Source organism: Thunnus maccoyii, chromosome 6 (assembly GCF_910596095.1).
Source record: "Thunnus maccoyii chromosome 6, fThuMac1.1, whole genome shotgun sequence".
Classification (NCBI taxonomy): Eukaryota; Metazoa; Chordata; class Actinopteri; order Scombriformes; family Scombridae; genus Thunnus; species Thunnus maccoyii.
The window spans coordinates 11,444,102-11,470,908 of NC_056538.1; the positions used below are offsets into that span (position 1 = coordinate 11,444,102).

Consider the following 26,807-nt stretch of genomic DNA (forward strand, 5'->3'; position numbering starts at 1 on the left):
TTGGAAACCACGCTTTTCCCTGTTCTTTATGAGAGAAAAGTGAACATTGACACCAATCTCATGTGCTTGCTTTATGGCTGGATTACCAACCAGCAAAACTGCCAACTGCCTTGAGGCCCCTGGGCCCTCAGGGGCCCAAATACCATAGTTCATAGTTGTAAATGAATTATTATAAACTGAAATGGAGAGTGCTTTAGGGCAACTCCTGTATTAGCACCAAGGAGGGGTTGGTTCATAATGTTGAAGCCATGTATAATTTTTAGAGGGGCGCTGTGTCAGTATCTACTTTTGAAAGTTGGTACTATGCTTACTTGGAGCAAACTCTTAAATGGAGGTAATTTCTTTTAATCTTATGAACTTCACTTGAAGAGTTAATATGGCAATATCTAATTAAGTCTAGTAAACCAGGATTAAATCCTCTTTTCAAGATAACGTGTATTGCTAAAAACAAAGTGAGAATGGTAGAGGTAAATTATGCCCTTAATAAATTGTGAATCAAAATTTGAATATCATTTAGTCTTAGTTTTTGTGAGGAGAGCTTGGTTAACAACATGGCAAGCCTAATGACTCTAGGTGCCTCATAATAGAGACATTAGTAACATGAACAGCCCATTAAGAGGTTTTGCTATGTAACAAAATAATTACACAATAAGCAGAAGGCTCATGTTTGTGACAACAACGACTGAGTCAAACACAGCGTGCACCTTGAAATTATGTCTTTATTAATAGGAGGAATAACTCATTCATTGCACTCCACAACCACATTGCATTAATAGTTTTTCCTGTGAAATCTGTTTATTAAAGGTGTAGTACGAAAAACATTAAGCAAAATGTCATAAAGCGACTGTATTTAGAAACCTCCCCAAAAACCAAACTAAACCATGTGACTGGCAAAATGTTTTATGTCAACTCTGAAAAAGAATTTAATACTGAAAATAGGTAACACAGGACAACAATAACAAGTCTTCCCAATATGAGAAATCACAGCATTTTTGCAATAAGTACAGGTTATTTGTACTTGGCAAAAAGGTACCAATTTGTGACATATGGCAAGACAATGCAGTTAAATGTAAAAAAAAAATAATAAAAAATAAAAAACTTCAAATTTAAATAAACGCTTTGCTACTGACTGATCGCCAAACCTCTCATTCTCAATCACATATTTACATCTATTCACTAGAATATAACACAAAACTAATCCAAAAAAAAATAAAAAATAAATGGTATGGGGGGGGTGGGGGGTGGGGGGGGAGAGAATTCATATTCGTTCATTTGGCTCATATCAACTCAATACAGTCAAGCATTAAGTGTGTGGATTTACAGAGGAGTGCTGTAGTCAAAAGTCTGAACATGGATTCGTTTTGTCCCAGTGAGTGTGTGCTTGGACATCTGCCGACCTGGAATTGTTTCTTGTCCTTACACCTTAGCTCAAAAAACAACTGCATGTCTGAGACTACAGTAAACTTAGTTGACCCCTGAGTTTCTAATGCAAAACTAGTGTATGAAATACCTCATTACAGTGTATCTTAGTGCAAGCCAGCAATATGCTTGATTAAACAGGAGGTATATTAGATAGCACCCAAGCTGACAAGATTCCCCAGAATGGTTACTCTGCTGGCCAAATCACAACAAGCAGTATGGGAGGTGGAGTTTTGCTCTGTATCCTTGTGACAACCAGCAGTTCAAAATGCTTGAATTTGTATTACATCTATAAACATGTTTTTCATAGAAAATATAAATATCCCTGAATGAAACAGATTCACAGCATTTTCTCTCGAGGACTCCAGTGCTACTACCATAACGTGGCCATCAAGTGTCTTTACTGTCTCCAGTTAATGCCTCTCCGTCTTTTCCTCTAAAGCCTGTAGTTCCAGCCGGTAAGTCCTTCATTCGCTGTCGTGATAAGTTACTGTCCGCTTGCCCCGGTTCCGGGTGTTCACACGCGTCTTTTGCTGCGATTTGCTGTACGACTCGTCGCTATCCTCCTCGTCCGAGGCGGCCCGTTGGCGCCGCTGCCTTAGCTGGCGGCTGGCAGTCCTTTCGCCAATGGAGGACCGTCTGCGACTTCTCCTCTTTGGACTGCTGTGGGACCCTGAGCTGGCAACTGAGTTTTCAGAGGCTGAAGACGGCTGCTTGCTTTCTGAGTCAGAACTGTGATTGCTGCTGCTGTAGCTTTCCTTTCGCTTGTGTTTTGGCCGCCTCTCATTCTTCTTTCCCCTCCTCGAACGACCAACATCTTCCTCCTCTTCCTCGCTGGAATCAGATTGGGAAGCGGCGTCTTCCTCGTTGCTGTTACCCTCCTCTGGTTTGGATTCCCCTTTGGGACGCTTGGAGGAGCCTGACCTGCTATTTTTATTGCTCTTGCGCACTTGACCTTTCTCTACACCATCTTCAGAGTCTGAGGTGTAAATACGTTTTCGCTTGGAAGACAGCTGATTCCTGGTTTCACTGGGAGAGCTTTTGTTAGACTCTCTCTTATCATACCTGTCTTCCCTAGAAACCGTGGCTGTTTTGTTACCGTTCCGCTGTTTCGCCTGGCTCGCAGAGGCAGAGTCTTCCTCAGAAAGAGAGTTATCACTGATGTATTTCTTTTTCGGCAGGGCTCGGAGGCACAGCCGTCTGTTAGGTGTGTTGTCTGAATTATCCGACTCTTCATCCGATGAGCCCGTGGAGCGTTTCCTCCACGCCTTCCTCTTGGGTTTGTACTCCTGCTCAGAACTCTCTGAAGCAGACGTGTAACCACGAGGCCGTTTAGATTTGCTTTTGTTGTTTGTTGGCTTCTTTGTCTTAACCTCAGATTCATCACTGGAGTGATTGCTTTCAACTTCCTTGTCTTTTTTCAGTTTTTTCTTGCGTGGTCTGGACCTCTTTGGAGTATCACTGAGTTCCTCCGACTCTGCACCGTCCAGTTTATTAGTTGAGGCAGATTTTTGTTGATCTTGGCTTTTTGATGATGAAACTCGGCTCTTTTTCTTTGAGTCCTTGTGGATTGCTTCCTCCACATTTCTCCCATTTTGGTGTGAGTGTTTCTGTGAATTATGGTCTTTGTCCTCTTCATCCGAGCTTACAGGCGGTTTGTGTCTTGTGGTCCTGCGTTCAGTGTCCTTTACCTCCTCCTCCTCCTCCTCTTCCTCCTCCTCCTCCTCTTCCTCCTCCTCCTCCTCACTTGTAATCCTATTTTTCCTGGCTGGAGTGGTTGCTGTGCTTCTGGAGGGTTTCTGAGACACAGCTGTCTCTTCCTCCTCCTCCTCCTCCTCCTCCTCTTCCTCCTCGGCTTCTCCAGAACTCTCCTCTGCAGCTTCCTCCTGCTCAGAGTTGCTGTCAGACTTGTGATGTTTTGCACTGTGTCCGTTCATGTGGGACGAAGTATCTGCAGAGGAAGGGAGGATTAAGTCCAACTGATTAGAGCAACTTTCATCATTATTTGAAAGGAAACTGGCAACTACAAATTAAGACTGAATATGACTGATGTGGACATTTCTCACCATTTCCCTTGGTCTTGGCTGCTGTTCTTGATGTGTTCTGTTTGGTGGACTTTGTGTCTCCATTCTGCTGATTCTGTGAGGAGGATGAAGCATCGCTGTCATTGCCTTCCTCCTCCTCCTCCTCGTCCTTTGATTCTCCAGCTGATTCCTTTGTATTCCGAGAAGCTAAAAAGTAAAAACATGCAGAATTGAGAATAAATTTTCCCTGTAATGTACCTGAAACATAAAAACTCAAATGCAAATAAATTTTACATTTGATTTAAGGATGTAAAAGGAGTGTTTACACTTGCATGGTTTTTGAGCAAAACATCTGTATTTAAGATTTTTTTGAAGTTGAATATAATTAAATTTTAGTGTTTTATGTTTAAAGTACAAAATAAAGCATTTTCGAGTTCCCGCCTACCCCGTGTTGATGGCTCTCCGTCTGAATCTGAGCTGCTCTGGATCACTGCGGTGCGTTTGCTGGCCCGGGCTGAGTGGCAGAGACGGCTGCTGCTCCTTCTTGGCTTCTCTTCCTCCTCCTCCTCCTCCTCCTCATAGTCTTCATCTGATGCTTCAAGCAGTTTGATCTTGTTGACAGCCGCCCTCGCAGTCTTTCTCTTGAGTGACCTGCGTCCTGTGATTTCCTCTTCCCTGTCAGAGCCCTGGGACGTGGTTCTGTCAGAGTTCTGGTGGCGACGCGTCTCCCTGCGAGACGACCTGCTGCTGTGACCGTTCATCTCCGCTCTGCCCTCTGAAAACAAGCCATGCAGGAGGATGTTTAATGCATCGACTGTACCTAGTCTACTACTACTACAGTAACTGACAAGTAGTAACACTATGGGTTTGAAAGAGTTATCAGTAGTGTTTACCAGTCCGTTTCCTGTCTGCGGCAGCACTGTTCCTGGTCAGCCGTTTGCTCTCACGCTTTTTAGTCCTGCTGGGGTAACGACGACTTGAAGACTGGGAGCGCATCTCTCCATCTTCTCCCTCTTCACCTTCACTGTCAAATTCCTCCTCTTCTTCTTCTTCGTCTTCATCGTCGTCGTCATCCTCCTCCTCCTCCTCGCTGTCACTCTCAGCAACTGGCAACAAAAGAGTATTTTCAGGAACATTTATCAAGCCTTTTTTTTTTTAAATACGCAACTTTAGACTGTTACAGTATAATACTCCTGTTTTTTCTCTTATCCCAATCACTATCCTCACCTTTTTTCCTCTGCTTGGCACTTTTGCCTCTTGTAACTCTTGCTTTCTGTCTGAGTTGATGGTGCCTCGAGGAACCTGGACGTTTCTCCTCCTCCGACTCACTCAGCTCGCTCTCGCTGTCAGACTCTGAAGAAGAAGAAATGTCAGAATGCATCAACATTTTAATTGCCTCTTACAGTGACACAGAAGCTTCTTCCACCTCTTAAGCAACCAAACACGTACACAGGCTTTATTTTCCTAAATATTCTTACCATGACCGTCATTAAGTAATTTAGGTCAGTCAGATATGACTTCACTTATACCTGGGAGCTATCAAGACTTCACAGGTTTTTGAACTTAAGCAAAATACTGAAATGTTTCTATTGAACAGTAACTAGGGAAAGTTAGGGAAGTTAAGGAAAGTTAACATATTGTGAATGCATCTTCACACCTACTACTACCAAAACAGTTCAGAAAAATAGTATCAATCTTCATGATTAATGTGCCATAACAGTGCTGTTAGCATGAGGATATTGTGCCATATTTCGGTTATGAATAGATAGAAAAAATGACTGGCTATGGGTGAGGCAGCGTTTATTTTGTACCTGGTGTTGATGAAGCAGCTTTGGAGCCAGAGTCATCCTCCGAGGAGCTGCTTCGACTCCTCCTGGTCCGCTCTGGAACAGACACTTTGGCTGAGGTAGATTTGGTCACTGACGTCGACTCCACTTTTTCCTGAGTTTTGAGAGCAGCCCTCTTTTGACTTGTGAAAAGAAGAATGCAACTTGTGATCAGACAGTGACCAGTGAGCAGGTAATCATCTGCAATTGCACTGTTTTGGATGAAATCTGATTGCTTTCACAATCTTTTTATTGAAATTTTCAACTAAAGCAGTTCCCAGGGTTGGGCAAACAAATTCCACAAAAATAAAATATACACTAATGTAGTATCATATAAAATAACAATGACAATAATAACAGTAATAAAATAAGAAAACCCTATATAAAGAAATAAAACTAAAGATGTAGCTCTTTCCATGAAGTCAGATGTTCTTTTTCGTGTCAAGGGCAGAGTTAGAATGCGTCTCTGTTGATTGGACGTTATGAAAGTATGTCAAAAAGGGTCCCCAGGTCTTACAGAATTTCTCCTCAGAGCCTCTGACTGAAAGCGTATCATCTCTAAGTTATGACAGGACATTATATGTCTCAAAGCCAGGCTGACTGTGTGGGCGGGGCAGCATCCTTCATTTTGAGGAAAACTGCACATCTGGCCGAGAGTGAGGCAAAGGCAATCATGCAGCACTCTGCAGATGTCAGATGAGGATCGTCTCCATAACCACAGGGGTTTTCAGAGTCTCAGACTGTGGGCCTTCCCTCAGACAAAGCTTGGAAAAAGGTGCCCCGTCACCCCCCTTAGTTAACTGCTCAATTCCTGGATGCCTGTTGGATCACGATTATGTTATTTGATCCCACAGACACTCAACAATTGAGCTAAGATAGCCTGACATACTTCAGACTACACCAAATACAAAAAAAAAAGTCTGTCTGAAGGCATTTATTTGTTTCTGAGTCTGGAAAGTGGGAAAGAACAGTAAAATTCCACAAAACTACTGTACCTCTGAATTATCTCTTTAACCAAATCACACACATTTAGGCTATTCTATGTGACCACGATTTGATAACTAATGTAAGATTTTTTCACTTCCATTCACTGAGCCTCCCCTGAAACTGTTTGGAGCCCTCCTGGGGAGGCCTGCCTCCCACGTTGAAAACCTCTGGTCTAACATAATTATTTGCCTGACTGGCCATAGGATTTGGGCTCTTAATAGCTAAAAAGCAATACGGTTTTATCATCTTATGCTATTAAATTGGTAAAGACCTCAGTATTTGAATTTACTGCTAGTCAAATTAGCGGGGCTGCTTTCACCCAAAAAGGGGTGGGTACATGACACAAGGGAAAAGTACCCGGATGTGCTGCTCTCATCAATACAGAACTACAGAGGACTGTTGGCTCCACAGACACTTCCCTAACCTGTTGTTAGATCAGGAGGAGGACCAGGGAGAGATTTGTTTTGGAAATGAAAAAAAAGTTTTTGCCCACTGATATCCAAACATTTGTGATGCGTTAGCTGATTTACAATGGAGAAAGAAACCAGTAAAAAAAAAACAACAAGAAATTACTTCAGCCAGATTTTAACCCATGGCCTTTAGAGCAGGTGAGCTGAGGAGAAAACAGAAATCAAACAGACCTTGATGAAGCAGTGGACTGATCCTGTTGTTGCATTTTCTTTCTGAACCTCTGGCTGCGACGGAGCCTGTCGCTGCTCTTGATGGCAGTTTTATAGTCCGATATGACTGTTCTGATTTGCTCCTCGAAGAAGGCGGAGAGCCGCAATGTCATACTGTAAATCTACAACAGAACAGCTGAGTCAGAGAAGCTAAAACATAAACTGTGAAGTCAAAATATAAATGACTTAATATCTAATTTCAAATCTGAACCCTGAGGAGGTTTGAATAGATGAACTCAAACCATTATAGTTATGTGGTTATGTCCTGCACTGGAGGGCAGTAATTCTGACATTTCTTCCGCAGACTTAAATTACTCCCCTACCTTGGAGCGTTTATTGGGTGTGTAGGCTTTAGCATTTGCAAATATTAGCCGAGTGTCTTTGCAGAGCTCTACAGGGTTTTCATAGCGGTCTTCCTCCAGAGTCCTTTTCACCGTGCCAAAGTCCATTGGTGTATCAATGATGTCATGGTAGTCCTGCACAAAAACAAACAAACAAACATGTTTTAGACTTAATTTTTACCAAAACAACACAAAATATATCCCTTGCTGATGTTGCTTAGTTGATAGCATGACCTTAGCGCGCTGTGTAAACTTACTGGATAGTTCTGAGGATCCACAGGCTGTCTGAACGGTTCAGAGTCTTCACATTCAAATATATAGTTGATCAGATGCTTGCAATGTTCCTTCCAGGAGTCTCTGTCTGGCGGCACCTCCACAGAGCGCTGCCAATATCAAGCAGGAAGAGAAGAGATTATTATGACACGCAACACATCCTGTCTGTTCACTAGTGAATCGTTAACAGTCAGTCTGCCACCAAATTCTCATCTCTATTTTCCCATCCAGATAACCACGTCTCTGATGACCTCATGCACAGCTTCAACAAATAATGTTTGTCAAGTCTTGGTTTAGGTTGTCTTGTTTTTATATAATGTCTAAATCCTTTATATGAAACCTTATATATTATAAATTCTCTCTATTTACCTGACGTAGTCTGTGTCCAGAGGAGGTTCCTGGTGTTTCTGCATCCTCTTCCTGTGGGCAATAATGATTTAATAATTGAATAATTAGTTAATGTTTTTTTGATAATTAACCAAATTGTAATTTAATTTTCCATTGAGGAGGCAGCCACATATAACTGTTCCTAAGAAAATGTAACTGCTTATGTGCAAGTTTGAGCCTCTATCATTACACTATGAACTCATAACTGTATGTGTTAGTTAAACTAATGTCACAATTTGACAGCAGTACCTGACACATTAAACAGACATTATTATACTAAAGATTTAAGATTAGCCAGACGTACCTCATCATCTTCATCCATCTCCTCCACAGCGTTGTAAATCTCCATGATATCTGTGCAGCTTGGGTTACTGGGGAGAGTAGAAAAAATGTGTCAACTTAAAAAGTGTAGGGGATCATGTGTTGAATATTACTGTGCCAGTAAACTGGGTCATGGCCTAGCACGGATTATTTTTTGGGAAAAAGTCAGTCCAGAAAAACAAACAAGTAAAACATACTTGACAAATTTCTGGAGGACATTTGTGATGAGTTTTGCGGAGTGGGCAATCTTGCTCCTTGGCTCGTTGAAAGTGCGGGCGTTATGTGCAATGTATCTGGCATCCCAAATTAATGCTGAGAGGCGCCTGTGGACCATCAGAAGTCAGATACATCTTCAATAACCACATAAAATATTTGTTTCTAAAATTCAACAGCAGAAGACAATCTGAGGACAGAGCTACGTCAACAGGTCAGTCGAGTACAAATAATTCCTGAAATAAGCGTTGACCTGCTTGCGTTATTAGGCAAGTGGAACGAGGGGAGATTGTTGGGACTGACCTGTAGAATCTGTTCAGGAGTCGCAGTCTGATGGTGCCCAGATCAGTGGGGTAAGCAATAACGGTGCAATAGGTGGGATACTGGACTAAGTCAACAGGACCAGAGAAGGGAGCTGCAATCTCTGTAGCAGAAACACACAGTGAGGTGGGTTAGTATAACCAGGGGGGAAAAAAACTATTTTAAAGGAATCTGCAGACACTCTGATGCAAGTGAAAGACTGAAAACGGCATTGACCAGGCATGTTCACTCAAAGAGGGAGTGTCTGTTTATGCGTACACACCGACAGTGATGAGCTGGTCGATGCCAGCGATGATGCGTTCGCACTCCTCGTCCCTGCTCCTCTCCCCCCACTCTCCTTGCACAGGCTTGTACATCAGCTCACACATCTCCTCCGCTGTCACAGGGATGCCGCCTCCCTCTGTCTCCGGCTGCTGGGCTGCACAGCAAAGATGGACTTGTTCAATGTGATAACCTGTTGCAAGCAATGTCACCCAGTGCATCACACAGGGGTAGGGGCACTGTCTGTCCAGTCTCTTATGCATGGAATAAAAACACTATATTTATTCTGATATGAATGCTGACTGGAGCAGGTCTTAAATATATTCTGATCTGTTATCATGAACTTAACCTGCTCCAAAGACAGTGGAGCATTCATTACCTTTGTGATCTCTTGTTACAAGAGTAAACATTATGACAATATATCCAACAGTTTTAGAGATATTTCAATAAAAAGTCATAAATTGAGCTAAAGAAAAGGTTACTGATCACCAACGTCAATATGATACATTGTCTGGATGAATGAATGAATGTGTGCAAAAAAAATTATAGCATCCATCCAATAGTTGTCAAGACCAACACTGCTATCTGTAGAGCCATGCTGCTAGCATGGCTAAAAATTCTTAATTACCATCCTCTGGAATAGGCTCCACATCCCAGGGACTCAGCTTCTCAGTTTCTCCGTTGTCCCATCTAACGAAAAAAATAAAGTGAGTGTAAGACAAGTTGCCAGATTCCCTTTGTTTTTCATTTATTTTACTTAAAAAACAACTAACAAATATCTTACTGTCATTAACAAGAGCACACAATGTCACAGACATGAAGTTCTATACTCAGTTGAGCAGAGAGGAGACAAGTAAATGATGCTGGCTCAATAGATCACATGTAAACACTGCGATGCCTCTTAATGACCACTAGGGGACAAACAGCAAAGTCATGACCGACTGAATGTGAACTGTTAAAAATATAAATAAATAATGAACATTAAAAATGCAGATTTAACATCTGTAAAATTACTACAGTTTTGTGAAAGGATGTTATGAAGCTTGGATTTGTATTTAATGCTTGCTGCCATCTGTGAGACAGACAATCCAGAACTGGACAAATAGGGTGAAAGTTGGGACGAGGAAGTGGCAGCCACAAATTTCACTTCACTCACTGCTGTCTCGCAAGGTTTTTACATTTAAGCTGAAACAATGAAAGTATCAGAGGAAGTATGCACTAGAAAAGTGCTACTAACTGGCCCGCACCGTATCTCCATGTGATATCTTACAACATTTGTGGTTTCCCACCTGACTTTGAAGCACTGGAAGAGACAGTCAGGGTATTCTGGCTGGTACGGCTCCTGACAGACGATGGTCCCAAACCACCAGGCATCGTCTATCACTGAGCGGAACCTGTCATCTGCACAGGAGAGAAGACGACAAAATGTATGGCATCGATTTAGGTAGGTGGCTGCACTGATGAATCATTTGAAACAGGATGTACAGTAACAGTCAAAAGGTTTCTTATTCAAGTGAACAGGAAGGTGTGTCCAAACTTTTGACTTGTACTGTACGTGAACCACATGACAGAAAAACTACAGTTTGTAGTCTATGCTACACACTTCGGTAAAGTTGAAAATATATTGACAGATTCTTCACCTGCAAAAAGCCACCAATGAACTCAAGTTGTTGTTGTTGTTGTTAAGTACCCTTCTGCCATCTAGTGGCTCTTCTTTTTGTTTTTGTGTTTAACAGTTTGTTCCCAATTGACTGGTGAAATAAGTTAATATTATTGCATTTTAAATCAATTATTTAAATTTGATCATATGGCCTTAGTGTGGTACATTCCCCAAAAAATAAGGCAGTTATATCACAGTTGATCACATGTAGCCTTTAAAGAGGAATATGAAAATGGAAATGACAGGCAAAATACCAATGATCTGTTGATCTGTACAAATCAAAACTCAATAATCTAACAATGGTATAGCCCTCAGCACTGGGAAAAAAAGTTTTAATCAAAAATCAAATTGTGACCTTAAAATCGAAAGTCAAATCAGCTCATGGCAGAAAGTGTTGTTGACAGAAAGTTGTCTTCACTACTAGAAGCAGCAGAGTACCGGTTTTACTTACTTGGTTGCCAGTTTCTACGGAGCGCTTCGTCATAACTCTGCCTCAACACCAGAAAATCTATGACATCTGGCATGTCATGATACCTGCAGGAGAAATCAGAGGCACTTTAATGGGGAACTACAATAAACATTCAAGACTTTGTCTTTGTCAAACTGATGCAGAATCATAATAACTAATAAAAAATACACTACAGATGTTGAGAATAAGTTGAGAATTGTTGAGAGCAGGAAAAGCAAAAATATGTTTCTCAATAAAGAGCCAGTTAGTGAAACTGAACTGCTTACTTGACAGAAAACGACTTGTCTGAGATTTTGCCGGTGCCGTGGTCGATAAGAGTCAGCTTCAGACAGCAGAGTGTCGGAGGACACACTTCATACTTGATCCCAGTGATCTTCACAAATTCTTGGTCCTTGGGAATATCCAACAGGATTTCAGTTCAATTTAATTTTGAATTTTGATGAACAAATTTGAAAAAACATTTACAACAAAAAGTAATCATTTTAGTTGTGCTTACATTTGGTTAAAATGATCTCAATAATACATCTAGAATTGTAATCACCTGCATTTCTCATGACCTGAGTTGAGGCGTTACAAATCATGAAAAAGGTCTCAACAATTATGTGTAATTTTCATTATTATGTTTCATTAGACCTGCGTTGCGACCCTGCTTATCTTATTTGTCTTACCCGCAGCTCCATTTTCTTCCATGGCTGTTTGTCTAAGTTGATGGGGTATAGTTCACTCCGGCTCACTGCCTCAACGTAAGCCTCATGGCCCTGCCGGAAGTAGATGACCTGACAGACACAGACATTTGTTAACTTATGCATGTGATGAGAAAGACGATGATCATCATGATCATGATCATTATCATGACGCCCTGCTAGTACCACAGAAAGATTTGCAAGAAGCTGCATGTTTAAGAATACATATCCTCAATAATATCAATAAACTGTTAATACAATTAATAAATAAACAAGTTTTACAGTCTGTTATGTTAAAACTGTTTACAAGAACTCACATTTCTTCTTCATATATGTATGGTTAAGCCTTTCTAATGTTCTTATGACAATTTTATTCATGTTTTTATATTCATTTTACATTTTCTCTGATTCTGTTTCTCTAATGTCTCTTGAGTAAGAATAAAGTTTCATCTTGTTGTAAAAAGGATTATTATTTCCTGCTAAACTGTCGAGGTAAAGGTAGAAACATATAGCCTACAATGATTTCTGTTCAAGACTGACAGAAACAGAAACTGGAGATAACAATAATGTTAAAACAAATATAAAACACTGCTGCTGATTTTAACACATACCTCATCACCCATTTGTGGAACAAAAGGAGACTTCCTGGGAATGACATCAGTGATCCACGGTGACGGTCTGAACTCATTGGACACTTCTCTGATGATAGATGGTCTGGCCTTTGGCCGCTGATTTGGGCACCAAGATATAAAACGGTAAGTGAGTAAATGTGAATCTGAGTTAAAATGTGACAGAATCTAAAGTCTGAGCAATGACTACTAGTGAAGATTCAGACAGTGACACAGCAGGAAGAGTAGGACGTACTAGGACGTAACGACTCACCCTGGGCAACTTGTTCTTTGCTTTCTTGGCCTTCTCTTTGCTTTTCTTCCCAGGATTTTCCTCCTCGTCACTCTGCTGCTGTTTCTCCTCCTCTTCTTCATTCTCTTCGTCCTCCTCTTCGGAGCTGCTGAGCTGGCGCCGCACTCGTTTCCGTGACGACAAGGGAGTGGAGGGCTGCAGGTTGATACCAGCGTCTGCTGTCCAGTCTGAGTACTCGCTGGAAGTGTGGCTGTCCAATCAAAAGCAATCCTGATTACCAATTTAGGTCACATAAATATAAATAAACGCAATAGAAAAACTCAAACTGTTCAATAATTTGTTTGAACCTGCTTGGGGTACCAGATGGGTGGGTACTGCCACCTAAGACAACACAAAAGGTGTGATAAAGTTTTAACATCTGACATTTTAACATCTGGTACTCCAAACATGTTCAAACAAACACTACGAATGACTCCCTACTAGTAACCCTCGTCTATAAAACTTTATACCTCGAGCTGTCACTATTCCACTCCTCCTCGTCATTGGAAGAGTCCAGATCACTGCCGTCCAAGTCATTGTCCTGGGAAGATTAAAAAACAAAAACAGGAGACTGCTTAAAATCCCTGCCAAAAAAAATACCTCAGGTGCTTGTAAATGACACTTTTCCCAAAGTCACAGGAGAGCGGAGGAGAGAGGAGAGAATACGATACCTCAGAGTGTACCTCCGAGCTTGCGGTCTCCTCTCCTTCTTCACACGACAAGTCGATGTATTCCAACGTGTCACCGCGGCTGTGTGCTCGCTTGGCAATGGGAGGCTCATCGTCTGAATCATCCTGAGGGGACAGAAGAGACTGACTCAACACCGGTGCAAAAATTTGTGCAGAAATTGTTGTGAACAGGAGAGGAGAAAAGCAGAAAATGCTTACAATTATTTTGTTGTAAATAATACAAATAAACTAAAATTCTACAGAGGGCACAGGAAATGTACTGTATACAGTATATTACCTTGAATGTTATCAGAGTAGAAAAAACAACGACAACAAGAAAAAATCTTTTTCCAAAACTGCCATTTAAGTCTACCAACACTGGCCAAGGAACAAGAAACCTACTCGGCAGCTGCTGTAGATAATGCGTCTCTTCTTTGCATTGTACAGAGCAACCTCCTCATCTCCTTTGGTGGTTCGGATGTCCTCTTGGTACCTGGAATCAATTTCCGTAAAGTTTAAGAATACAGAGGAATAGTACTAAAGCAGAGCAATCTAAAATGGTTCAGGTGTCAGTTTTCTTTCTTGAAACTGTGAAAATCTATAATTTTCCCCTCAACAAAAATATATAAAACACTGGATTCTCTTGGATGTGATCTAAATATCCATCTAAAATCAACTGAGTACAACCATTTAGATGTCATCTAGAAATATTACACAGAACATTTTCTCAGGTATTTACCTGTAGCTGCTGTGTGCCAGTTCAGGCACCACCACCCTGCGCCTCCAGGCCTGCAGGTCTCTCTCGGTGGCCATCTGACTGCGAGGAGCATTCTGGTGCATCTGCCTGACACCCTCCACCTGTCCGCTGCGTCGCAGACCCACATTAGGGGGAGACTGCACATCTGCTCGATCATTCACAGACACTGCAGTGACGGAAAACAACAAATATTTATAAAAAAAATACACAACTAGCCTCCAACAGCTCATCAGATCAAAATGTCAGCTAAACAATCCAATGCAGTAGTGGTGGTGTGTTGATACCTCTGCGCGGTGTGCTTGGTGTTGGTGCTACCGCTGGGCCCTGGGCCTCAGCTTGCCCTTCTGGTCCTGCTCCAGCCCCCGGCACTGCCTCTGTCCCTGCGGGGAGCTGCCGGTCCTGTTGCTCCTGGAGCTGTCGGATGGCCTGGTCCAGAAGGCTGCCGCGTCTCACCGCAGCCTCCTCGTGCTCTGCAGTCTGCTGGCTGATCACCTGCTCTACCACCTCGCCGTCACCTGAAGATGTCAACATGCAGGGAGAGCATGAGCATGAGGGCACAGCAGTAGAAGTGCACACTGCTCAAACACTTGTGCAGTTGGGAATACGAGTTCCTCATGGCATTTTATGGCTGGGTAATTATGTTTTTTTTAAATTTAAACGAAAGCCTGCATGTTTTTAGCTCCATCCTTACTAGTGGCAACGTATCCCAGCTGAGGAACCAGGTGTTCAGCAGCGATGTTCTCCCGCCCTGGAACAAGACGCTGGTATCTGAAAATTAAGGGAGAAAGAATCTAAATATTGCAAGAGTTTATATTTTAAACCCAATACAGCTGTTGAGTCTTTTGACTGAAAATTTCTAGCTTTGAATTAAACAATGACTTTGCTATGAATTATATAAAGATCTGTCTACCTTGGCGGATGGGGGTTTCCGTCCACGTCCACCAGGAACGGTGGGGGCATGAGATGGGGTGCCTGCTGTGTCTGTTCATCAAGCACAAAACCGTTGGTATCACGGATCAGCGGCCTGTAGTCTGTGTGGAAGAAGACCTGGTCTGGAAGCTGTGTAGAGACCAAGAGGAAGAAAAATTCCAACTTCAACCAGCTGCGTTTGTTAGATTCACTGGATGTAGGATTATTCAGATTCTCACATGCACAATTATTTTTAGGAGCCCATTGTTACATTTTCAAATCACACAGTGAGCTTAGAAAGCATTTAAGTATAAGATCTGTAACATTTCTCATCTGTAAAATTCAATACTGATACTCATTCAAGTAAAAACAAGATTTGCCCTTAAAACTGGGGTTACTGCAGTTTGCACCTGACAGCAACTACAAACTGTTTGCATGAAGGTTTAAAATGTACATGTGAGATTTATTCTTGCCTTCTCATATGGCTTGGAACTGCCGAAGCCGAAGATGAGCAGATGGCCATGAGAATCTGTGCAGGCGAAACGCTGACCATCAGGGGTGAATTTGCAGTCAAAAACGGCTCCGTGACCCTGACCCTCAATCTGGGAGACAAACACAGAACCACCCCCAGGTGAAGCAAGTGAAGAGAAAAGGAGACAAACTAGCACAAAGACAACCTGACTGTTTTTTTTATGTAAGTTTTCACTACTTGTTCACAATCTGTGCCCTTGGATGTTTTTTTTTTTCCCTTTCAGATCGTGAAAGGCCTTGAAGTAGATTTTTTATTAAATATCACATTCTGTTTCCTCCATCGTCACACTTTGTGCAGAAATAATAAAAAATGAATTCTGCAGTCAGACTCAATGTAAAGTACACAGATAGATTAAAGGTGAAAAAAACATCCTGAAAAAGGCTGTGAACAGAGAAGTAGCAGGTTCAGAAGAAATGAGTGACGAGTTAAGGATGAAAAACATTTTAAGTCACGACTAATGATCACTATTTGCTCATTATGTTGCAGTGCTGATGTGCTGAGTGTCAGTGTACCATGTTAAAGTAGTGCTGGGTGTTCGTCCCTCGCAGCAGGTCCCATATGAAGACATTCCCATCATGGCCGGCAGACAGGATGATCCTGGGGTCAAAGGGGTGCGGTTCCAGGACGAACACCTCAGCTTCGTGGCCCTGGGGACAACATGTTCAGGTTAGTCTCTTCTTTGATTTTGCAGAAGTTGAATGACATGCTTGTGATATCCACAACGCTCGACAGAAAGACGAGATTGTGCGCAATTACTTTAAGGATATGTAGCAGCTGTCCTGTGTAGGAGTTCCACACTTTAAGGAGATGGTTGTTAACGGCTGTGATGACTGTATTGTCATGGCGATCCCACGCTACCATGGTGACTTTGGGTTTGAAGTAGCTTTCCTCTTCACTCACTTGTTCAGCGCTGAGAGGAAAAAAGCATGACATTAGAAAATACACATAGACGATGCATCGCTTACAAGATATATCTAACCGTGATACAGTCGTATGTTTACTGGATACAAATGACAATTCTAGAGATCAATGTTCCCCTTATAAGCTTTAAACAGTGACACAGCACTGCTGCTAAATGACGAACATCACTGCTGAGATTTCATATTGTACAAAATAACACGCACACTCTCTTTGCTTCAAGCAGCTGACTGGAGCTAGCGGTCATTACTCACACCTCCTTTCTCTACTGCTTTCTGTGCCGGTGTTTGACTATGGGTAGGGCTGAGCTCCTACATACACACACACACACACAGAGCAGAGAGGCTGCGGTGGAGACAGTGACTACGCTTGTTACTGTAAGTGCAATAAAACCTTTGCAAGTAAAAAAGCCAATAAGACTACTTTGTCAAATCACCAGTTCAACAAGCATAAACATGTAGAAAACTGATATTTTCAACTGCTTTGTCCACAGTCATCCACCGCCGGGAGGTTTTACACAACTACAGCACGCTGTTTAGTTATGAACAAGCAAAAACAAAAGCTGTCTGTATGTAGCCTAACTGTTTAGCTTAGTTCTCCGCAGATCTTGTAAACCGAGCTGCTGGCTGAGACAAACCAGCCTCTCTCTCTCTCTCTCTCTACCAGCAGTACCTGCAGCAGTGAATCACATCAGCAGCAGAGGGAGGAGGACAGAGGACAGGAGGAATGACTAATAGCGACTGTCTGTGTTCTTCATTCTTTCTAAACTTCACTCAGTATTTTGATGTCAGGAATATTATTTATTTTACTGACATTTTAGATTTGTTTCCAGTGATATTTTACTGAGTTTATATAGTGACTTTGCTGTTGTGTAAACATTACTGTTGCTGCTCTAGAAACAATATTTAGTTATATTTAAAATATAAATCATATCTAATCCTGCTCTCAATGTATTATTTTTTTAAATAATACTTTAAAACACAAAACAATTCTTATAGTAATGAAAAAGAACAGACAAAAGTAATGATAAAGAACTGGACTGATAAGAGTATGGATAAAATCCTAACAACACTCATCCCTACAGTCCAGCTGGCTAGTGGCTACATCCTGACTATGAAAAATTACAGTTCAAATTCCTTATCTATAAACCTTCAGGACATAGTTACTTCATCAGTGAATATGTTTGTTTCACTTTTTTTCTTGCTAAAGTCTGAGTGTACTGTGGAAAACTACAATCTGTGTTTTTTTTAATAAATACAGTAATGACGATCAAATCACCAAAATGGAGTGAAAATGCACAGATTTAAGTCAAATAACATCAACTTTTCTTGGGGGAGAACCCTCAAACCCTCAGACTGTGTTGAGGCAATTAATTCTTTGACATTTATTACGACTATAGCTGTCTGGGCCTTGAGAGTCCGTCTGATGTCAAGAGCTCCTGTAAATTATCACAACACATGACAACTACACCTATCTGGAACAAATCAACGGTACTTTTAAGTTATTCCACTGCCGGTGTGCGCGAATACAGGTCCTGGCGTCGTGGGCTGTGTGCGTGCACAACAGCACCGCTGCTGAAAAAAAAAAAAATCCTGGGAGAAACACTGGAAATTAAGCCCACATTTTCCACGAATCTTCCCTTTGTTTCCTGTTAAAAAAAGAGCATGTTGCTACCTGTTACTCCTCCACACAATTCTTCAGTGTGCTTGTGTCGTCTCTTTCACTTTGCTGAGGGAGGTAAATAAGTTGCAATCTTCCCATTTTGTGTCATAAAGCAATCCGGCACATGTCTGATCTGAGAATGACTTCCTCACCTGATGAGTGAGGAATAATAATTCCTCATTTATTATTAGGGAGAAAAACTGAGTCATGCCCAAAGCTGTTAATGTTTGTCATCACTGCTGAAAATGAAAGTGAAAACCTGTGTGACGCTGATGATAGTTTTCTTTGCGGTTTGCGGCTTTCACACTACTATAAAGAGGATGAAAGGTCATTGACGAGACCTTTGTGATTATTTATCTTTTTGCCGGATGCTGCTGTAACAACACACAACAACACATGAAAAGGTTCTGAAAATAGTTAGGTAACATACAGCGATTAAAAATGTTAATTATTTTTGTAATTAAAATTTACCTCCGAGAGGCAATTTCACTTTAAGTTTACAGCCTCTGGCAGATAAAACAATATTAGAAACTTCTGGTGAGGCTCCTTTATAGCTCTTCTCAAGGCAGCCAGACAAGCATTGAGTGTAAACACCATTTTTTCTTGCTCTCAAAAAAAAGATGAAGGAAGCTGACAGTATGAGTAAACTGATTATCGCAAATATAACCCTCTTCAGATGAAATATACTGTAGCAAAGAGTTTCGACATAATGTTGTTGTAGCAGCAGATAACAAATGACGTCGCTATAACCAACATATTAACCAACAAGGTCAATGCATCTTCTTGTCAGACAAAACAAATAGTGAGCTTGGGTACTTCATTCATTTGAAGGTATATTACTTTAAAATACATTTGATCCACTGACCAAATTACTGTAAAAACAGAGCAAGATTGGAAAAAAAAAAATCATCCTTGACATCAGCAGAGAAGGGTTTTCAGAAATCCACATTTCAAAATCCCACATCGCTCAGTCCTTAGCTGGACGTGTTCAGTGTCTTCACGTCCTGTTGGCTGCTTTACAAGCAGATGAGAGGGCGGTGCTTACGCTCAAACAATCTGACAACTGAACAAATAATACATTTGGGCAAATGGATTCCTCAGCTGCCATCAGCACCTGGTTCACTTGGACGTGCTCCGACAGCTCTTTGATGCAGACCAGAGAGCAAATGGTTTAGTTTAATTTAGCAAACCAACCGGATACTTTTTATAGCGAATGGGGATTTGGTTCTTGTTTGCCAGCATGCTGCTGAATATCCAATGTACATTTTCAACTGATTACTTTCTCATGGAGAAGAGGTGATTTGCTAAGGACACATCAAAAGGAATCTATGCAAATCAACAGCAAAGTGGGTCCTTACCCTGGAAGAGTGGCAGACATGTTGAGCAGGATGCATCTCCACTGCTGGCGCTGATGGAGCTTCCAGATCCGCGCTGTTCCATCTCGACTTCCACTTACAAACCTGAGAAAAGACAGTGACTAAAACCTTGCACCATCACTGTAAACATTACATTTTGATTCAGTATTAATCTCCAAGTGAAATGCCAGTGCAGAGTTAAACTGAATATACAATCATTTATTATACCTTTCACCTGAGTGGCAAAACTGGATGCTGTCGACTTTGTCCTAGACAGAGTAGAAATAGAGAGAGTGATCATGAGTAAAGGATTATACTTTTGTTTTATGTGTTAAACCAGAATATGCAGCTGAAAGTTTATGTCTGCTCTTGAGAGGTCTGGGTCCCTACCGTGTGCTCGTGGAGCTCTGATATCTTTTCTGGACTCCCGCTTCCCAAGTAATATATTCTGATGACATCATCAGTACTTCCTGTTGCTAAGAACATTCCACCTGAAAATAAATATGAAATATTTGACCCTAATATTCAGAGAGGTTTACCTTTATGTGTGTAATAATAATTATATATATGGTAGCATATATATGGATTAGTTCAAAACAAACAGGGTTTACATGCAACATAATGGTCTTCACAGGATGTTAGACTCATTACCTGGACTGAATGAGGAGCACACAGTCTGAACTCCCGGCCTCGGCCGCTCTGTAAACTTGTGTGGCCGATCACTTGAAGGATAATAGAGAAAATGCTTGTGATTTTAAACAATACAGTTTGTCTAAATTTTACTTATGTTTCCAGGGCAACACAAGCATAAATAATAAGAAAAAAGGAGCAGGGTTTATGTGTCAATACTTTTTTTTTTTCATTGTATGGGAGCTCTTAAGAATTTAAAGTATTATCTTGAGCATTTGCCCACATCTATGAAAATATGCCCAACGTCATTTGCCTAAACGTGCTATTTGACAACCAACAGTTCAATATAATACCAGGTCGAACTTTTACAGCTAGTGTTTAATTGACAGTTGTTGAAGGATGGGCCAACAAGTAGAGTTTCATCTCATTTAACCAGCCATTCAACTTCATGATGACAGATGTGATTACAGTCAGGTGAGCAGATGGGTTTACATTCCTTTGCCAGATAGGTCTCATCCACATATTTTGAGGAAAACAGAGATAACTCTTGTCTTAAACATCTGATTAGTTAAGTTCTTTCTACCAGGTTGCTTGATACACAACTAGGTGCTTGAAAGTTCAAGTTAATATGGGTAAGCAGGCTTTTTGCATGCAGCTACATTAGGGGCTGTATTAGCAATATGGTAGCTAGTGTCAGGACAAAAAAAAAAAAAAACACTGTCAATCCAGTTTGGCCAGTCTTCCAGTGTTTGCTGTAGGCCGACCACCTATTAGCATAAGAAAAGCTACCATCTTCAAAGCTCATTTACATAACAGCCAACAGCAAAGCATGTTACACTGTTTGCTAAGAGCCATGTCAGTCTAACTGATAAACAAACAAACTATATTTTGTTTACATATACACAGTGTGGGTGTTTCAAAACAATGAGACATTTCTCTCTTACTGCTGGAATATTTATAAGTTCACAAAGTTTTGTTCTGTCCAACCTTCATCAGGTGGAAGGGTTTGAAATTACATTTCCTCATAATTGGCCTCATGAAACACAAAGTTTTTTAGTTAATTTTGTTCATATTTTTTTAAAAAAGTATTACAACTGAGTATTTGTCAATGTCACAATTTCAGACACATACAGTTATTTAGAGCAGCCCTCACCTAAAGTTGATGTTGTTGGAGTCCCACTGCCAGAAGCAGACAGTAGCATCAGTTCCAGTGGACAGCATGTAACGTTTTGAGCCCTTGGCAAATGGTGAGAACTGAAAACACAAGACGTTCACACATGAGGCACCTGAATTACTCATATTGAACTCGAGATATGCATTCTGTCCCCCTTAACTGCCTCATTCAAGTCAAAGCCTGATCTTGAGCCAACAAGAAAAAAAAAACAACGAACCAAGGTTAAATTTTATTTTCTAGTGTAAACTAAAAATCCCCAGCACAGTGCTGCCATGATATAAAACAATAATTAACAGGTTCGCTGGACCAGTATTACTTTAATGTGGCTTCAGGCCAGTGGTCCATCCAGGAAGCTCAGTATTGAAAAGGTGATGATGATGATGATACATCAACAGAAGAGAAAAATGCGGTTTCTTATGTCTTTCATGATGTGGGACAGCCCCTCGCTGAAAGTGAACGAATGAGTTATTTCACCTGTAGGGAGGTAATGGGTCCACTGTGCCCCTGCAGCACAGCCACAGGTGCACAGGTACGAAGGCACCATACACGGATGGTCTTGTCACAGCTTCCTGCGGCAATTAGTGTGTTCTCATAATTGACCGCCAAGTCTGTGATCTCTGCAGAGTGTCCTCGCAACGTCGAATGAAGCCTTCCATCAAACGAAGACCAAATCTTCACCAAACAGTCGTCTGAGCCCTGACAGAAAATAAATAAATAAATAAATAAATTCATAAGATGAGTTTAAAGAGCCGCACAAAGCATTACTGGCTGTATTCTACTTCAGCATACAGTAAAAGAAAAGTCTGGAGTGTAATATTAATGTCCCACTGTGCTAATCAGAGCTTTTAAAAAGAGCCATTGCCAAATTAAAATCACTATGATTAGAGCAACATTAGGTAGGACTTTTTCCTGAGTAAGGGGACATGTTGACAAGTCTTACTGTGAAGATCCTGAGACCGGTGCGATCGAATGCGATACAGTACACTGCAGACAGATGCCCCAGGATCCGCCTATGCAGCCGCATGTGCTCATAGTTGCTGACAGGATTGATGGAGCTGAAGCGCTGTACTCCCGTCAGCTCTCTTCCACGATGGACCTCCACTGTTGAGGATAAGACACAAATCATCAGAATATAGCAACAAGATTGAGATCAACACAAATACCATGGGGGTTGGATATATTTACTTTCATACAGACAGGAGTGGGGGGTTATGATCATCATGGGATGAATTAAAACTTATGAAAATACAAGAGGCTGTTATTCTTGGGCTTAACTAAGCATGTAGCGTCATCTTCCAGTAAACCTTATGTGCCAAATCAAGTTTGGTTTAGTATCTCTCTTTTTATACTAATCGTGTCAATTGCATAAATGTAATCTAGACGTCAATAGCAACGAAAAGACACTGCCACCCCCAATTCAAATCTGATCTGTAAACAATGACAATATCACAGCTGCTCTGAAGTCTGATGCATCTGGTTTGTATCTGTTGCCAAGGGAAACGAGAAAATATCAGAAAAACACCATCCATAATGTTTTTATCCACTTTAAGTATCACTCCCTCAAGCTGAAGCCGTTTAAGCATTTAGTGAAGACAATTTGTAGATCAGGGCCTCTGAAAAGGTGTCTTGATAAAACAGATCAGTAGCTTAAATAGCATATTTTGAGTTAAAAAAAAAATCCACAAGACCTACACGTGGATTATTTTATCAGACCTATTGGGAAGGGAAGGACAATAAATAGAAAACATTGCTGTGAACAGGTGTAACCAGAATCTTTGCAAGTAGTGCTCCTCATGTGCAGGAGCACACCAGAACGGTTGAAATCCACACAACTCTAGATGAAATGTTGGCTTATGTTCAATATAATTGACATCTTGATAACAATCACCACCACTGCAATGCAACAGGCCACATCCAGGCAACCATTCCACCTGAGTCATTGCAGCAGACCAAACTCATATTTGCCAACAATGGCGTGCACCACAATATATGCAAATACAGGAACACAAAGCGTAAAACAAATCAGTTGTTTAGGACTACATATGAGGATTTGATGTCTCCCTGATCTATTGCCTTTCTGCAGGTTACCCAATGATCCGATGACTTGTCAGCACACACATTACATACATGTTGAGTGAGAAGAAGTAGTTTAAAAAACCAGCCAAGCAATACCACGCCAAGAACATGCATCATTTCCCGCACATAACCAGAGTGAGGCCAGACCTACCTAGGTGTGGAGGTTTCTTGCAGTTCAAAGGCCTCTCTGGTGGTCTGCCCCTGTGAAGGGCTGCATATGATGAAGCTCTAAACCGCACATTGTCGCAGTCTGAAAACAAAATGGAAAGTTCTCAGGATTATTCACTTGTTTACCAGCTGAATGAGGGAAACAAATGAAACAGTTTTGGCTATTGCACAAAGCCAGGGAACTATTCAAACCTTAATATTATGTACAAGTCAGTCTAAGAGGGATGTATAATTTCCACTGCATAGACTGTATGGAGAAAAAAAAGCTTATTAGAGATGTTGCCCCCCCCCAAAACAGTTAAGAGGCTCTTTGGAGATCGTGTACCTTTTGCGGTCCTAAGCATTGACTGCTTTCCAGACCCCAGGAGAGAGTGTACACCTGGGACGCAAGATGGCACTTCTTTGTCAAGAAGTGGTCCAATCTGCTTACATATCTGGAGCAAATGGTCTGGTGCAATATGTCTGTTGGCTGCAACCTGTCAGAGTAAACAAAGACAGATTAGTGATATGACACTGAATACAGATTATGACACTGAGTACAGATCATTGCTGAAACAACAAGTTGATTAATCGATAGACTGAAAATTACTCAGCTATTTTGGTAATAAGTAGGGCATTTATCAAGCCAAGGTTTTAGACTGTTGGTTAGACAAGACAAGCAAGATGAAGACATCACTTTGGATGACAACTTGTGATGGGTATTTTTCAGTGGACTTTAAATGGACTGAGTAAATTGACTAAATCAGAAAAATAAATGACATCTATAATAAAACTCTATAATGACAATGGGCATTAGTTGCAGCCCTCATACATATTACATATATTTTTAAAAGAATGTTGTCCTATTAACAAAATATAATATTACGATTTTCTTGTAGGAGTCTACTTAATATAGTTTTGTGTGGGGGTAAGACAGGATTTACTCTGCAAGTTTTAAGTCGAGAAAAACCCTACAATTGTTTTTCATTTCAAGAACCTTCTCAAATAGTGTAAAATAACTCTCATACTTGATAATCAGTTACCAAGAAATAATTTGCTCAGTTTGAGAATTAAATGTTTAAGTGACCATATTTCTAACACTGTGTGGTCTTTAGTTGTATGTAATATGATATTATTAGTAAGTTATTGGTGCGTAAACGTCTGACAGGCAGTCGGTTGTTTCATGTGGTTCCCAACTGCTTTTCCGAGAGGCGTGGCTTCTTATGCAAAAACTTTTTCATTTTATGGACCAATCACAGCGCAGGTCACATGCAAAATAACGCAGAGACAGCGCATCTCGCTCTCTGATTGGCCAGCGGGGCGGTCTCGACGTCGCGAGAAGCCGAACTACCCACCCTATCTGCAGTACAACAGTCGGGGCTAAATAATATTACCGTAAACCCCTCTATCCAAATACTTGCTTTCTGAGCGACCATATCGCAGTTTACTTATAAATTAAGCCAGCGGGGATGAGTTGTGACCTTGTCAGTCATCACGACTCAAGGATATCCAGCAGTAATCCGACAGGAAAGAGAACAAAGACCGTAAACAAGCACCGGGTCCCCCCTCCCTGTCACAAGACAATAACAACCGCCGACAATGAAGTTAATAGCAGATATTAAATTTAATCTCACCACATCTTCATATGTTCTCGGGTGCTCGTTTCCCTGCCAGTCCAATCTCCCGGGTAAGACCTGTCGAAAAAAAAAATAGTTTTAGTTAAAATCACAAAAAAACACCAGCAACCTACACATTATTTAGCTGGTTAAAAAAACCCTGAGTGATGTCAAACTAGTGAGACGTTCAGGAGGTATTAAAAAAAGTCGACTGAGTGAAGCAAGTTTTATGCCAAGACTAGACGACTAGCAGCTAGCAGATAACAAGCAGCAGTAATGTTACACACCTGATATTCCTCCAGCTCGCTCGCCAGGACCTGCAGTGGATTAATTAAAAGAGGCGATTCAGATTCATGTTGCCTCAATTAACTCTTATTAATTAACTAGCTAGTTCAACTATTTCGGAAAAGACACAAGAAACAGTGCCAGTCGAGGCATGCTAGCTCACCTCAGCCGCTCTCCGACACGGACCCGTTGTTAGAAAACGAGAAATCAAGTAATAGAGCTCTGAAATTGAACAGAGGGGAAGTAAAATAGTGAGAAAAGCAGCCGGGAGATCAATTAACACCAGCGATATCGTTGTAAATTGAGCTATCAATTGGGTTTACTTGTGCGGCTTACCCGACTCAAGGAGCGAAATGTTCCGATTTTTGGCCATTGAAACGGACGTGATTGTGGGAGAGGTGAAAGCAAATTTCAGGCTAACTTTATGACTACAGAGAATAGGATATATTTATTTAATTTCGGTTACACAGCTCTGACCCCCTCCACGGTTGCTCCCGCTTTCTATTCAGCCTGTTTGCAGTCGCCATTGGAAGGATGAGGCCCTCAGCGATACGACTTACTTCCGCCACAGCGGAAAGCACACAGGAAAAAGGGGGTGGGGGAGGAGGAGGAGCACTCTTCAACAAAGACACAAAAAGTAGCACACGTTAGCCTGGAGCCGAGCTGCTGCTGCGATATATGACTGAAACAGCGGGGTTTGGTACGATTTCCAAACTCCACGGTTTTAAATATAAACGAGTAAATACATGTTTATGTTTAATGCAGTGTAAGAATCACACGGGCGCCCCCCATTTCACTGACCAAGGTCGTGAGTTCTGCACATGACGTCATTGGTAATGATTTGCCTTATCAATCTGATTTCATTTGTAAACAACAAAAAAGTAATAAGCTATTACATTATAAATTATGGAACCCCCCCCCCCCCCCAAAAAAAAAAAACAACCTCTGACTGAATATGTTTATATTTGTGTATATGTGTACTCATGTTTTTTTTAAATACATTATTATGTAACTGTATTTTAATATTTTCCTTGTATGTTCCTAATATGTATTTGTGTCATTTAAATTTGATTTGTATGTGCTGATATTGCTTACCTGAATGTTTGTCTATTATCCCTTTGTTAATAATAAAAAAAATCTGATTTGTTTATTTGTGTTTTTAGAATATAACTGAAACTCTTTTCAATATCTTAAAGGAATCTATTGATAATGAAGAAATGACTACAGCTATGATGCAGGGTTTAATAACACTGCTTCCCAAACCAGACAAGGACCATCTTTTGATGAATAACTGGAGACCAATAACATTACCA

At 41.0% G+C, this 26,807-nt stretch overlaps 1 protein-coding gene across 2 annotated transcripts; it reads right to left on the reverse strand.

The window, feature by feature from the left end:
• Positions 1–701: 701 nt before the first annotated feature.
• brwd1 (bromodomain and WD repeat domain containing 1) lies at positions 702–26,345 on the reverse strand. Of its 2 annotated transcripts, none has more exons than XM_042413707.1 (44): positions 25,831–26,345; positions 25,658–25,716; positions 25,497–25,526; positions 25,228–25,287; positions 23,940–24,090; positions 23,598–23,696; positions 22,311–22,471; positions 21,845–22,066; positions 21,350–21,450; positions 20,218–20,288; positions 19,957–20,057; positions 19,795–19,835; positions 19,570–19,671; positions 16,388–16,541; positions 16,144–16,278; positions 15,573–15,701; positions 15,101–15,249; positions 14,882–14,958; positions 14,475–14,705; positions 14,173–14,356; positions 13,836–13,926; positions 13,437–13,559; positions 13,236–13,306; positions 12,748–12,976; positions 12,477–12,593; positions 11,851–11,958; positions 11,449–11,573; positions 11,165–11,247; positions 10,343–10,454; positions 9,682–9,743; positions 9,055–9,246; positions 8,775–8,895; positions 8,456–8,581; positions 8,242–8,308; positions 7,920–7,970; positions 7,535–7,660; positions 7,260–7,412; positions 6,898–7,058; positions 5,255–5,412; positions 4,671–4,796; positions 4,337–4,549; positions 3,889–4,218; positions 3,486–3,650; positions 702–3,370 (listed from the first exon to the last, which is right to left on the reverse strand). In XM_042413707.1, exons 1-44 carry the CDS (start codon positions 25,865–25,867, stop codon positions 1,887–1,889), a joined length of 6,888 nt encoding a protein of 2,295 aa, XP_042269641.1. In that variant the 5' UTR covers positions 25,868–26,345; the 3' UTR covers positions 702–1,886. The 2 variants fall into 2 exon arrangements, with proteins under 2 accessions (XP_042269641.1, XP_042269642.1); XM_042413708.1 differs by having other exon boundaries at positions 9,055–9,210; positions 25,831–26,344.
• Between the last annotated feature and the right edge of the window lie 462 nt (positions 26,346–26,807).

Coding starts and splice junctions, on each gene's coding strand:
- brwd1 (XM_042413707.1), bottom strand. CDS start 25,867: ATGGCCAAAAATCGGAACATTTCGCTCCTTGAGTCGG. Junction 19,672..19,794: donor TTTTGCCACTCAGGTGAAAG/GTATAATAAATG, acceptor GTCTTTTCTCAG/GTTTGTAAGTGGAAGTCGAG. Junction 16,542..19,569: donor ATGTCTGCCACTCTTCCAGG/GTAAGGACCCAC, acceptor TTTTCCTCTCAG/CGCTGAACAAGTGAGTGAAG.